At 43.3% G+C, this 13,578-nt stretch overlaps 1 protein-coding gene across 2 annotated transcripts in view; it reads left to right on the plus strand.

The window, feature by feature from the left end:
* RNF128 (ring finger protein 128) overlaps nt 1–13,578 on the plus strand; it is a 39,586-nt gene that overhangs the window by 16,023 nt on the left and 9,985 nt on the right. For both annotated transcript variants that reach the window (XM_069867730.1, XM_069867732.1), the window contains exon 2: nt 11,660–11,907. In XM_069867730.1, coding sequence (XP_069723831.1) covers nt 11,660–11,907 — 248 coding nt within the window. The remainder of the gene's footprint in view (nt 1–11,659; nt 11,908–13,578) is intronic.

Consider the following 13,578-nt stretch of genomic DNA (forward strand, 5'->3'; position numbering starts at 1 on the left):
GTTCTCACCTCTTCCTACAGCGATGCTCTTCCTTCTGCTCAGGGGGGCTTTGGTGTCATGCTGTGCTGTGGGTCCTTGCTGAGAGCCACCACTATCCAAACTTGACAAACGTTGCAGACTTTCAACACAGCATGGCCAAGAGGAAGCAAGCTACAGTTAATAATCAGCCTCATCCCTTTCAGCAGATGCAGGTTATTTCTTGTATAATGCTGATGAGGTATAGTGCTGTAGGCTGAGCTCTTGCTTAAGAGGTAAGAGCTGGTCATACTACCCTTTGCTGAACTATACTTTGGGATGGGTCTCCTCTTGTGGCTTCCAGTGGTGGCACTGGATGCTCTGACCCTGGTGGAAGCAGTGCTGAGGGTAGCGTGCTCATTACAGAATGTTTTTTTGTGCAACTACAACTCTCGCTGTTGTTGTAACGGCTGTAACTGTGCTAACGGTAACTTCACAATCTGGGTTTCCTAACTGGCTTCATTTCTGCTTTAACAGGGCCATCATATACCATCAAGTGCAACCAAACAAGGCTGAGCAGTTCCTCTAAGCTGAGGCAGTAGAAGGTATCGGGAAGTGGCTTTGTTGGGGCAAGAGAGAACGAAGCCTGGGCATGCCTGGGGTAGCATCTCCTGCCTGCCCTGCCAAGGGCTCTCCTGTCCGCAGCAGGGCGCGGGAGCTCTCATCTGCCTGGCAGAGAGGGAAGATCCCTGTGGGTGGGTTTTCATAAAATGTATGGCACAGCGTACTTCTCTTTGCAGAACTTTGGTAGCAACAAAACCCAAAATTATTATAACAGAAGCTTATCTAAAATACAATGTGCCTTTTTGGGGGGCTGTCAAGCTTGGCTTTTGAAGCAACTTTCTTGTTTTATGTGTGTCTGTACTTAACAGCAGTGTTTGTCCTAGTTGTCCTGCTTCCGGAGACTTCTTTTAACCATCTTGTTTAGTCTGATGAATTCTTTACTGCTTATATCAGTTTCTCTGTGTGGAAACTTTGATGTGCCAACTTTTTTTTAAAAAGAAAAGAAACACAAAACAAGATAAACCACCCCGGCAATAACAACAACAGAACACAATAAAGAGCCAAATCAGATATGAACAAATCCTGCCTAAGCCTCTAACATACAGAATGTCAAGGATTTAATGGAGTCCAAAGTAATATTTACTGTGCAGTTTTATAAGCACAAAACGTTATCAATTAGCAAACTTTAGTTTTAATTATGTTCATTCTAAGAAGATGGTACCGCTCTGTGGCAGGCTGAGCAGGGTTTCAAAGTACAGTTCTGTGTGCTTGTAATCGCACCTTTCTGCAATCTATATTGACCTTCTGAAAAAAGACATTTGACTGGAGAAAAACAGCACGACAAGGGTTGGTTTGTTTTAAAGGTGGACTTTGTCTTAAGATAGAACCAGGCTGTTGGGTGGCTTTGATGTCAGAGTATGGTGGTGACCATGAAAAGGGTTCTTTGGTGTCAAGTATTTCCCTACAGTTGGTAAAGAAGGATTCTTTGCAGGTCAGGAAGCTATTGTGATAACAAAGAGAGAAGCCAAAGAAAATTATGTAATTCTAGCTTTGAGAAGCATGCCACTTGATGAGCAGAAGGCTTATTCTGGGGGAATGCAGCTCAGTAATTCTGGCTAAAACAGTAACAGCATGTCTCAGGTTGTTCAAGTGTAAACTTGCATCGATGAGTGAAAGGGGACAAGAAGGTTAAATATGTAGCACTGCCACTTAACTTGTTCTGCAGGAATTTCACTGAGATGAAGAGTAATCTCCATATGCTTAAAAAAATGGTGTATGGCAAAAGCATATAGTGGTGTTCTGCTTCAGCTCTGTATGAGGCATGATCTTTAGAAACAAGGTAAAACTTTGCTATGATATTAAAAGGCTGATGTGACCTGTTAAACTGGTCCTATTAAAGGTTGAGAGAGAACAGTAATCTCACAGCAGGCTGTCCTGACGCCTTGTAAATGTTATGTAAACAAGTAGTGCACCTCTCCTTTGCAGTGAGTGAGGACTTGCACGGAGCACCTCCGAGGGGAGGAATGAGAGTGCAAGCTCTAATTAATGATACTTGCTCTCCTGCAGTTCCTGGCCGTGGCTAGGTGAGCCTCTGCAGATTATTTAGCCCTTCCTACCAGCAGGTCCTTTCTTATTGAGAAGGAAGTTGAATGGATCCACTATGCCTGGATTTTATTTGCGGTCTGTAGTGCCCAGAGTTCATAGAGAACAGCTATTTAATGTGCATGTGTGCAGCTTTGTGTTTATGTGCTCAGTTCAATTCTCCTGGCTGCCTGGTTTAGAGTAAATGAATGTCACAGCTGTGGTGGCATTCAGGTGACTGACCCTGATCGCCCATCTGCAGGGTATGGTGGGGCTGTGATAGTGAATTGGGGTTGCCCACAGCACGGAGGTCTGTGAGCAAGCATGACAGCCACTGAGAAGCAGGACAGACATTCTGATCCCTGCCCTCACTCTTTTTTTGGCCTAATTTAGGTACCTCTGTGCCATGGAAAACCGCAGGATAGGCACAGCCCTTAGATAGTCTGGAACAGGTCTGTGAAGTGCCCTTGCTCTTTGGGTTTACTGGGCTGCTGAAATGTGGAAGGGTAAATTAAAATCCTAACTGACAGCTGTGCTAGCAGAGGCTTCATTGTGTGGGACGTACGGCCCTGAAACAATGACGGTGCTTGTTTGCCCCCCAGTCTTGAATGTGCTAGTGAGCAAAGAGCAGTTGGGCTCAGCACTGTGTCAGATGTAACCTGTTGTCTTGCTGCAGACAGATGCCTTCTGGCTTACGCCCTGCTGATTTATGTTATCTTATCACTGGCTTTTTCAAAGGTACTTGTTTCTAGTGAGCACTTAGCTGCTGCCTGTATGTTGACAGCAAGGGATATTAGCTGTGAACTCAATCTCATCTGAAGAGGGTGAGCAATGTAATTACTAAATCAAAACTGCTGAAAGCTGTTGAGTAATTTCACAGAAGAATTTTCATTAGGGAATGTTCATCACTGGTTCTCCAGAAGGTTTTAGGTGTTGTTTGCTAAGTTGAAAGATGATACTTTGCTCTTTGTAAGTATCACTGACCAAATAGCATGTGAAGAGAGCTGTCCTACAGATCTCATTCATCTCTGTGCCCTTAATAAGCGTAATGTCTTGGCTGGTGTTTTAAGGGATGATTTAATGTTCTAAATGTTCCAAGATTTAGGGCTTGGCAGCAGTTACAGAAGTCTTAAAGGCTCAAAGGGGGGAAAGAATAAGAAAAAAAAGGCTTGTAATTGTTGGATTCTCTTGGTAAATAATACATTTTAGAGCTATTTAAACTAAATAGAGTGTAGGTTGGCTTCCACCTCCAGTTTCCCTGGGGACCCATGGAAAGTCGTACCATATAAAACTACACTGGCTCTTGATGTGCTCCTCTAGACACCCAGCCTGTTTGGTGAAAGTTTCCCCACACTTCCTAGTGTGGAAATCTTCCTTATCCACTGTAACTGTTGGGTGACTGATCTGGAGGCCAGCCTCACTGAAGAGTCTCTTTAGACAAACATGGGTGGTGGTTCCCAAGCAGTGTCGTCCCATTATAAATGTAGCGTAGGCGAGGAGCACGTGGTGGGTTGTGTTTCCAGGCAAAGGCTGCTGTGGGCATGAATTCTCCAAAACAGAAGAAGGAAAGAATTGCTTCTTTTGTGCAACACAACCACTAGATAGCAGGAGGTTTCTCGTCTTCCTTCTCTTCCGTTCGCACTGCACTGAGGAACTTTGAAGGCTCTCTCATCTTTGAATTTCTCTCTAATGCTCGCCCCCCACTTTTTTGTTTGTTTTTTTTTTTTTTTTAATTTTCTTCTTCAAGCTCTGGCTGTTTCTTCCTGCCCCTGAGTACTCCTGCCAATTTTTGCAGCTTTTTCAAGTATCTTGCTGTTGAATGTTTACCTCTGTAGCCTGAATTACTTGTATGCTGAGGAGGAAGGGATCAGGCATAGTGCCAGCTGCCAAGTAAAGCAAGCTGAAAGTAGATTTCATTAAGCTTAGGTGACAGCGTGAGCAAGAAGACAGTTCAGTCAAAAAGCTGGTGTCATAAGGGGCTGTTGCTTTAAATAGCTGCAAAATAGTGTGGAAGTGAGCAACTTTTTATCGTGGTGACAGGTAATGTTTAGGGTGGAGACCATCCAGAGCAGTAGAAAGGGGAGGGACAAGCCTACCTGAATATCATTTTATCCAGGTTTAAATTGCTGCTGGAACTATGAGTTCAGTCACCCTCCCCTCTGCCAAGGGGAGCACTTATCCAGGGTAATAAAGGCCAGAGGATGACGTTTCTTCTGATAGTGTCTGTGATGGAGGGTGAGCACTGGGATAAGGTGCTCCTCGATCAGATCTGCGTTCCTGATAAGACTTGGCTTTGTGCATGTGGATGAGAGCAATCATCCCGGGGTTTTTGTCAACACTGTCCCACTGATGAGAGCAGAGCTAGCGTGCACACGTCTGGTTTCACAGTACTTCTCTGAGGCTGTGTGTAGCCCTTGCGTCTATAGTGTGGTGTGGTGCCAAGACAGAACGGCTTTTGTGTGCAGCGCTGGCCTTTCATCTGGGGTGAATTACATCATGTCCATAATATCAGCTTGCTGTGTGTACACTGCTCATTTATTTTCCCTTCTGCTGTAACAGATAACGGTAAACTTGTACCAGCCTGTTCGATAACCACCAGAAATTCTGTGTTCCTTACTATTTAAATACAGCAAGATAAGCAGTATTCAAAGTGTTATGGCTTACAGTTTTTGAAATCTAAAAGACCGTATATTAAATACTACTCTTATATGCCCCAAAAGCCAGGTTTTCTAATCTGGTAGGGGACTGTTGGAGAGTCATCTGACAGTGCATTTCATGTTAAAGTACAGGTGGCTTAATCTCCTAATGCCTTTTTGCTGATATTGCAGGGGTGCTAAGGGAATACCACTTACTCTTTTGACTAAGGCTGAAGGCACAGCTACTGCCGATCTGTGCTGTGTGCACTGTATCATGTAGATAAAAGGAAAGATCTACCACCATCTGAACAAAACCAGGGTTTGTATTTCATCTCCCTAAAGAGTCTTCGAATAGTGATTCTGCTGTGGTTAAGGAAAGCCTGTATTTTCCCTGAGAATTCAAACTCTGAAATCTGCTTTTTGCTCTTCTTTTTTTGTATGTGGAGGAATAAAAATCAAACGTAATTTCTTCCATTATGCTTTTTTCTGAGCATGTGGCTTATGTGGTGGTCAGCTGGGGCTTTCTATGGCTGCAGAAAGGGGTTGTGATGGGTTATTGCTGTGGCACTTCCAACAGTTCTTGTGTGACTGCATCATCTGAAGATTTCTCTGCAAGATCATGCAGGCTCTTTAAAAATGAAATACTTCATCCTGTAGTAGTTCTGGCAGAACTTATTCTGCTGTAGCAGAATGCCTGCAGCCTTTAATCTGTTAATAATGGCATCCTTCATTTTTCAGTTGTCTTGAAGCATTCAGAGAACATAGCTCATTTGTTGGCTTCTGAGTTGCTGTTTAATTCCTTAGTAAAATAAAAAAGATGATCTTTTATTAAAATTCTTTCATCTGTACTCGCTGAACTACTGTGGTATTAAACAACTTGCAATCAGCCAGCCATGGCCAGCCTCACAGAAAAACCCTTCCACACAGGGAAAGATAATGTCTGACTTTCAGATAGAATTATTGGGCTGTTTCCTCTCCTTTCCTTCCCGGTGACTTCTGTGAAACTGTTTTTCTTCAATATTAAAACCCCAGTTGAGTCCTAAGGAGAATTGTGCTGGCTGCATATTATGTTTAAATATTGTCAAAGAGGATTGCTGATACTGCCAAGAGCGAGGATTGTTGCGGGTGAGGTGTTAGGCAAGCAGTGGCGAGCTGTGCTGGTTCCTGGGGAGAGGAAGCCGTGGCTGTGTCACAGCAGATGCGTTGGTTGCACAAGGAGCTCTGAAGAATACTGGCAAAACTCTGAGTGTTTAATTTCTGCCTGCTTAGAGATGATGCAAAACTTCAGCCTTTCATAAAGGGGGAAAAAATTACTGAATCTGACATCTTGGAGCTTGTGTGCAGCATGCCTACTTTTTCCTTGTTCTGAAGTAACTTGCCCTACTTATGTTTTATACGTTCATTCTAAAAAACACCTACGAAACTATTGCCTTCCTCAGGTTTTTTTTTTCACCAAGCTATGTTGTATGCCTCCCAGGTCCTATCGTGCTGTTTTACAGCCTATTCTTAGTAAGAGGCAATGGATCAGAGGGGTTTGGCTTTTGCTGTCAGAAAAAATAAGAGATCTGTAGAATTTGCCCCAGGTTACACTGAGACCCTTAAACTGAAATGAAAAGGTCTTTTATGACTTAACTGAAGCTGAATTTGGTTGTTTTAAAACAAGTTTAAACAACTCGAAACGGTTCCAATGCGTGAATGAGCTGAGAAACAAATTTGAAGTGTGGCTAGAGGAGCTGACTTGGAGCTGGAGTTCCCAAGTTGGCTGCCAGGACATGCAAAGCTGTCAAACAGCTGGAAATTAATTATTCACTACAAGAAGCTTTGCCAAGGCCTCAAAAGAGTCAGAAAAACATACACAGTATTTGTCAATGTCACCTTAGAGTATTGCACAGAGAAAATGTTAAATAGTTCTCTTAAATTGAATTAGTGCTCTCTGAGGTGTTAGGTGGGTATTGAAGTCAGTGGTAGAGGAGGGGAAAATGTGCAGAGATGGCAGATTTTATAAGTGAATTTCTTGCTTCAGTTTTGAAGGCACATGGTATTTTCCGTTACATATATTAGACCTTAAAAAGGACCGCACCAGAAAACAGCGTACAGTTGTAAAGCTGGTGTTGTGGTTAGTAGTCTGAGCCGTTTTGGTTATGAAACTCAAGTGATGAAAAAGAAACGTGGTATTATAGCAAAGATTCCTTAAATTTAAACACTGAAAAAATGTTTCCTTAAGACTGAGCTTGTTTTCTGGCAGTTAATCAGCAGGGGAGCTCAAATGTGGCCTTCATAACTTGAGGGGGCTTTGGTAACACAGCCGAGATTTAAATTGCTGGAGCTGCTTTCTTTCCTCTCCTTTTCGGGTTGTGTAGTTTTATTAAATGCCCAGTGCAAATGCTGTGTTGAGATCAACATGTGTTGATCCTACATGAAAGTTGTTCCTAACATCTGGAAGAAAAGGCAAAGATCTGAAAGTGCAACTGCAAAGTTTGACTTCAGCCTGGGTGCAGCTCTGAGGAGGAGCAGCAGACACACAAGGACCTAACTCCTCCTCTTGATCTGGCTGCCTGGCGTGGTTCAGCTTGTAGGAGCCTGCACTGAGGCATCCAGGAGGCAGGATTTTGCCCTGGAAAACACACTGCTATAGCAACAGTGTGCCCTCCTCAGGGGAAGATTTGCTTCCCAAAGTTGCCTTGGCAGGGATGTTGGCTGTGTAAGCAGCAATTCGTGAAGCTTAGACAGTGCCCTGTGCTTGTTCTGATGTTCTTCTGCAGCGAGTGACTTGACTGCATGGTTAAGGTAGTGTTCAACTTTCATCCCAAGTGAGGAAATCTGCCTGTTCTGTTTGCAGGTATAGCTGGCAACCGTGATCTTGGAGGGCTGATGGGGCCTTCTCATTCTCCCCAGGAGCCAGACTTCAAGTCAAGGCCATGGGCAACCTCAGTGTCACCACTGCAGTCTTTTGTAGGCAGAACTTTCCTCTAAGTGCATGCTATGGCTGTAGTGTCTGGACTTCTCCACCTGGAGTGCTAGTGTAACTCCTTTCTAAAGTTATATTTCCTCATTCTGTATTGCAGAAAGGCTTTAACAGTAGTGAATTTTGGGCCCTGGGCAGAAAGCCCTCAGTCATGTAGCCTCTGTTTAATACAAAGCCCAGTGCATGCCTTAATCTTGGAATCTCCTTGACACTTTGAACTCCAGACCACCTGGAAGCAGTACTGTAACTACCTGACTGACAGGGTGGGCGACTTCAGCAGGTCTCAAGAGAAGTGAGAAAGGAATGCCCATTACTGGATATTAATAATCAATGTCTGTGGAAAATAATTTCACTTCTGTTGTGTACACTTAATGTGAATCAAGTAAGCAATGCTTTGTCATACTTTGTTTTGAAACAGGGGTTTGGTTGGCCCCAAGATCTAATCCTTGCCTTGATGTGCTTTAATGCATGAGCAGACTGCAATTTTTAGCTAAAAATGCCTCCTATTAAGGCATTGGTTAGGTTACAGAGCAGTCTGCTAAGTATTGTGGAGTGACTGTCCTCTAGGACCTACAATTTTCTTGGTTCAGAATAGGTTTATTTGTAGCGCACAGAAGAGTAGCCCTGGATTACAATAATCCCCCTAATGAATGTGAAAAAGCATGTTTACTGTGCAAAAGTTGATACTCCTAGTTCTGTGCACCTCTTGCATGTTGCATTTCTCTTCTGAATTGCCAGACGTGTAACTTCAAGCTTACAGGAACCAGACGTGTAATGGCAGAACAAATGAAGTCTTTGCAGGGCAGAGTTTAATATAGATATTTACAGTGGTATAAATAGATGCAACTCTGCTCTGCATCTAAATAAACCTGATACAGGAAGGTAAAACTTTCATCCCAGTCATGCACTTTCCTTGTGTGCCAGCTCTTCTCCAGCCCCAACAAACAATCTAAGTGCTTGTGCTTCATGTGTGCCAACACACATCTGCAAAACAGCATCCTTCAGATTTTAACCAGCCTTAAGCTTTAGGTGGTACCTTCTGCAAAACTCCACATCTGCAGAGGCTGGTTGTATTTGTCTAAAGACTTGAGTAACTTTCCCTCTTCAGTTTCACTGGATATGGGAAAGGAGAGAGGCTGGGCAATGTTTAACCAAAGAGGTCTGGCTTCTGTTTAGCAATGGGCCCATTAGCTGAACAGGCAGCAGTTTAATCTCACCTTCTAATGTCCCTTAAACCATTGCAGAAGGCTTTACGTGAATCACAAAAGCTGATGCTTAGGCAAAGAACTTGGGTTTCTGTGAGGCTTCTACCTTGTACTTTCCTCTTTCTTTGCTGGAGTCAGGGGGAGGCTGACAGTTCAGGGTAGCTGCCATGTATGAGATACCTCTGCAGAAGTCCTCTCAAACAAGCACTGCTGAGAGCCTCTCTGTCTAGGTTGGTGGTTTTCAAGCCACAGTAACATGCTTCACAGCCCATGTCATGATGGAGCCCATCTAGCAGCTCAGGAAGCGTTGGATGGGGGTGATCCTAGCTGGCTTTATTCTATAAGCACAACAGTAGTCCTAAACATGGATTCTGGGCTGCTGTCTCAGCTTCAGGCTAATAGGCATCACAGAATTGTCTCTTGGCAAGGAAAGGAGGCCTTGGAGGCCTTCTCTTCAGCCAGGGTGATGGGGATCATGGGTTGATGCACCTGTGACAGGCCAAAGCCTTGTTTAGTCCTTCTCCAAAAGGAACCTTTGAGGTGGCTAAACTCCTGTGCTGCTGATGGCTGGAAATTAGTTGCAGTTTCTGGATTAATTTGCCCTGTTGTTGGCCCAAGACCTTGTTTTCTTCATGTGATGTCAGGTTAGCTCATCTGTAATTGCCTTTAGAAATTAATTGTTGGTCCTAAGAATCTGCATTACAAAATATTGAAGATGGATGTCAGTGTATGTCAGTGCAGGTTCACTCCAAGGGAAGGAGCGATGCAGGTGCTGATGGAAATGAATGCTCTCTCACTTCTGCCCTTGTTGCTCTAATGTCAAAGTTACCAGCTGACCACTCACATGTGTTTATCTAGAGCAGAGCTTAATTTTCAAGAGAAATTTAGGGGGGAGGAGGGGAAGTGTCAGGAAAAGATTTAAAACTGCCATCTAATGAAATTCTGGAGAACTGAGCCTGAAACTTAAACGGAAGATATTTTTCTTTAAGGGTAAAGCTTGCTCACAACTGATGGCTTAGTAGCTGAAGTGGTTTTGCAGACTGATGGTGACATATCATTAACAGGAACCCCTACACTGCCTCTTTTATTGTGTGTAACCACAAGATATATTTGACCAAAGGGGAATAAGGCAGAACAAGCTTTTTTTTGCCTTTTTAGGGCAGGCTTTTTATTTTCTTGTTGTCACAGCCTGTTCTTCCACGCTTATGAAAGTCAGTATGACCTTCTGGCTTGACCATTGCAGAATTCTTTACTTGCTCTTAACACTTGACTCCAGTTCATTTTATAACTGATGCGTAAGAGCTAGTTCATCATAAAAGACAGTAGTTGCAGTTAAGCTGGGATGGGTTTTTTTCCCCCCTCTTCTCTGTGTGATTTAGTTCTCATTACAAGAAGATTTCTGACTAAAAGATGAGTTTAGTCACACTGAGAAGAGTTGCTAGACATTGTGCTTAGCCATATTGGATCAAAGGCATGAACAAGCTGGAAAACTAATAAGTGCTTTCTCAAATAAGAGCCTTTGTGGTTTAACACCAATTCTGGATTTTTTTGATAGCTGAAAGTTGGATGATCTTTCTCAATGCAGGGGGAAAAAAATTTGGTCTCCTCATTAAAAAGCTTTTGGCTGGGAGGTTAGCTAAAAATAGCCCTTCTGAAACAGTATTTACTCCTTCCCCATGTAATATCTATTATGAATGTTATGCAGCTGATAGTTTGATGCGGTGAGACTCCTGACCAGTTAGTCTTCAAGTCAACTTTACTTGTATTTAGTTTAGAGAGAGTCCAGTGACAATATACTCATGTGCCTTTCTCACTTTTCTTTTCCTTCCTCTTAAGAGCTTCTCTGTTACACTGGGACAAACTGCCTGAAGTTCCTGCAAATAGTAGTAAGTGCCCTCAAGCACTTGCTTACCAATGAAATGAAAGCAGCTTTGTTCTTGTATGTACTTGGTGACCGGAGTTGGTTGAAATGTCTTCCTGCCATAAGCCCCTTGCTTCCTCTGATGGCTTGTCATGACGTTCAGCTGGGTCGATGAAATCTCTTGTTAAAATCTGGATGGAGTTTGCCATCTGCCACCAACTGTTGAAAAGCTGAGCACACCTCAACATTTGCGTCCCTATGAATTTGCGTCAGAAACCCACAGCAATATTTATAGTTCATAACCAAATTTCACTCCAGAATTTCTGAATTGCTTCTGAAAATACAGAAGCAAAGGCTGATCCATTGCTTTGATGGCTCAGTGTCTGGGGAAGTACTTGGCAGTACTGTCAAATTTAGAAAAGAGGTGTTAAGTAGCAGCGGAGCAGGGGTGGAGTCAGATCCATCACAGGAAGGGTCCTTAAGCCACCAGCTGTGAACTTGGCATCCCTGAGTTCCTGAAGATACTGTAATCCCTAGTGACCTCACTCTGTATAGGATTTAGTTTTAACTTCACGTAGTTCAGAGGCATGTTAAAATGTAAATTACCTAAGTGTCAAGTCTAAAATAATGACAATGTGTGTCCTGTATAGGAGTGAGGAGGGCTATGGAGAGGAATGAATTCTAAATATGGTTCATTTATTTAGCTCATAGGTAATCGGACGTACCTTTCAGCTGAAGAAACATATGGAGATGACACTTGTTCTATCAGCTCATGCAAAAGCCAGTTAGAAACTTCCTAATCTCTTCTTTAGCATTTGAGCTGGAATATCTGAGACAAGGAGTTTTATACAACACCTGGGAACTAAGCATGGATTCCCCTTCTCCTTTGCAGGTGCTGAAAGCATTGTTGCAGTTATGATTGGCAACCTTAAAGGCATGGAGCTCTTACACCGTATTCAGAGTGGCATGAAAGTGACTATGGTCATTGAAGTGGGGAAAAAGCATGGCCCTTGGATGAATCAATACTCCATCTTCTTCATCTCAGTGTCATTTTTCATTGTCACAGCAGCAACCATGGGCTATTTCATTTTTTATTCAGCTCGAAGACTCAGGATTGCAAGGGCCCAGTCCAAGAATCAGGTGAGTTTGTGTGCCATTGCTTTCTTTTTATACCCCGGTGCCTTCATGCTGTGGGCGAAATATCGGTTGGGCACCAAAATGACTTAATTTGTTCCTTCCGTAGGAAGGAAGGAGAGTGTGACCATTAAAATACTAACAGATATCTTTTTAAACACCTTAAAACTTTCCAAAGAAAGTAAACCATCTGGAGAAAGCAAGTGATTGTATTTAGGTAACTTTCCCTCCTACAAATTTTACTTCCTGAACTCCAGTGCAGTCGTAATGCTGATGTATTGGGGGCGGTGAGAGAGCTAAACTGCTTTTAGCTGACCCTCACACTTCCCACATAGCACTGCCTCTGTGCTAGGTGTAATGTGAGACACGACTGCAAATGTGTCTGTGAAATGGTGCATGACTCTGTCTTTCTGTTAGACCACAAGCTGGGAAACTGCTGCTTTCTGACTGAAAGCTTTTTGAGAATTCCAGTGACAGCCTCAATTTAGAGCTGAAAAAAACCACTGTTAAATTGTGTTCTTTTTAAACCCCAGGCAGGAAGTTGATAATGAGTTAAGTTTCCAAGTAACTCTTTGGTGCAATAATCTGATCGGCTGATAGGACTAATGCTTACAGCTTTGTCTTCAGTCTGATCAGACCTGCCTTATACCTGCTACTTCAAGGCTTAAGCAAAAGCCTTAAAAGTGAGAATAAAGTCCTGGCATGATACCCATCAAAGGTGATGGGCAGCAGCAGGAGCAGGTTCTGAGTAGCTCAGACATGAGCCTTGCCCTTGCCAGCTGTGTTGCAAGGGAGACCAATGGTAATTGCAATGCTTCTTGCTGGAGCTCCCTGAGCTCTGAAAGAAGAGTCATTAGAATCTTCTCCTACAGAGAGCAATAACGTGAGCATGTCACTCTAGCTGGGCTCAGAATGTGTGAATGATCTCTGGGTCAGTGGTTAGATAGTTAAAGAAGTAACAGACTTCTCTGCCATTGTGGAAGATCTGCCCTACTGAGCTCCTCTGCTCTCTTGGAGATTTCGGGCCCATTGAGGAAGAACTTTCTGAAATAAGTTGATGAAGCTGGTATTTGGACACAGGTGTTGAAATTCAGGCCAGTTTCAGGCTTCTGTAACATTTTATGGCTGGCTTCTTTAAAATGTTAACATGCAGGACCAATGTTCTTGGCAGGCAGAGAGACTAGCTAAGGTGAATGACAGCAATATTTCCAGAGCCGAACACAGACTTCACTGTAGTAATCACAGAACCTAACTCAGCTGAGTTTCTATTCTGAAATCCTGTTGTCTAAGTGATGGCCAGCTGGCTCTATTTTTACTGAGACTAGAGATCTAATGGTGAGCTGAAAAAGTATCTGTGGCTTGCCTGAGCTGTGTCTGCCTCTGCTTCTGGGCTAGGCCTCCTGCAAGTGCTTTGGTTTAGCCTATTTGCACATTATGATGTTATGCCACCCCTGGAAGTGACATGAGGGTACAGTAAGGGAATAAAGATACAGTAAGGAAATAGTTGGAAGGGCAGTACTGGAAGTGGTCATCTGCCTGTGAGATGTAGCATTGCCTCTCCTGGATGTCATATGGAATTATCCCGGTAGTATCTTTCATAAGGGATGGGATGGAGCTCTGTAACTTGATGCTGTCCTCTTTATGACATCTGGGGATAGAGATGCACAGTCTCCTGCT

Source organism: Phaenicophaeus curvirostris, chromosome 13, assembly GCF_032191515.1.
Source record: "Phaenicophaeus curvirostris isolate KB17595 chromosome 13, BPBGC_Pcur_1.0, whole genome shotgun sequence".
Taxonomy (NCBI): Eukaryota; Metazoa; Chordata; class Aves; order Cuculiformes; family Cuculidae; genus Phaenicophaeus; species Phaenicophaeus curvirostris.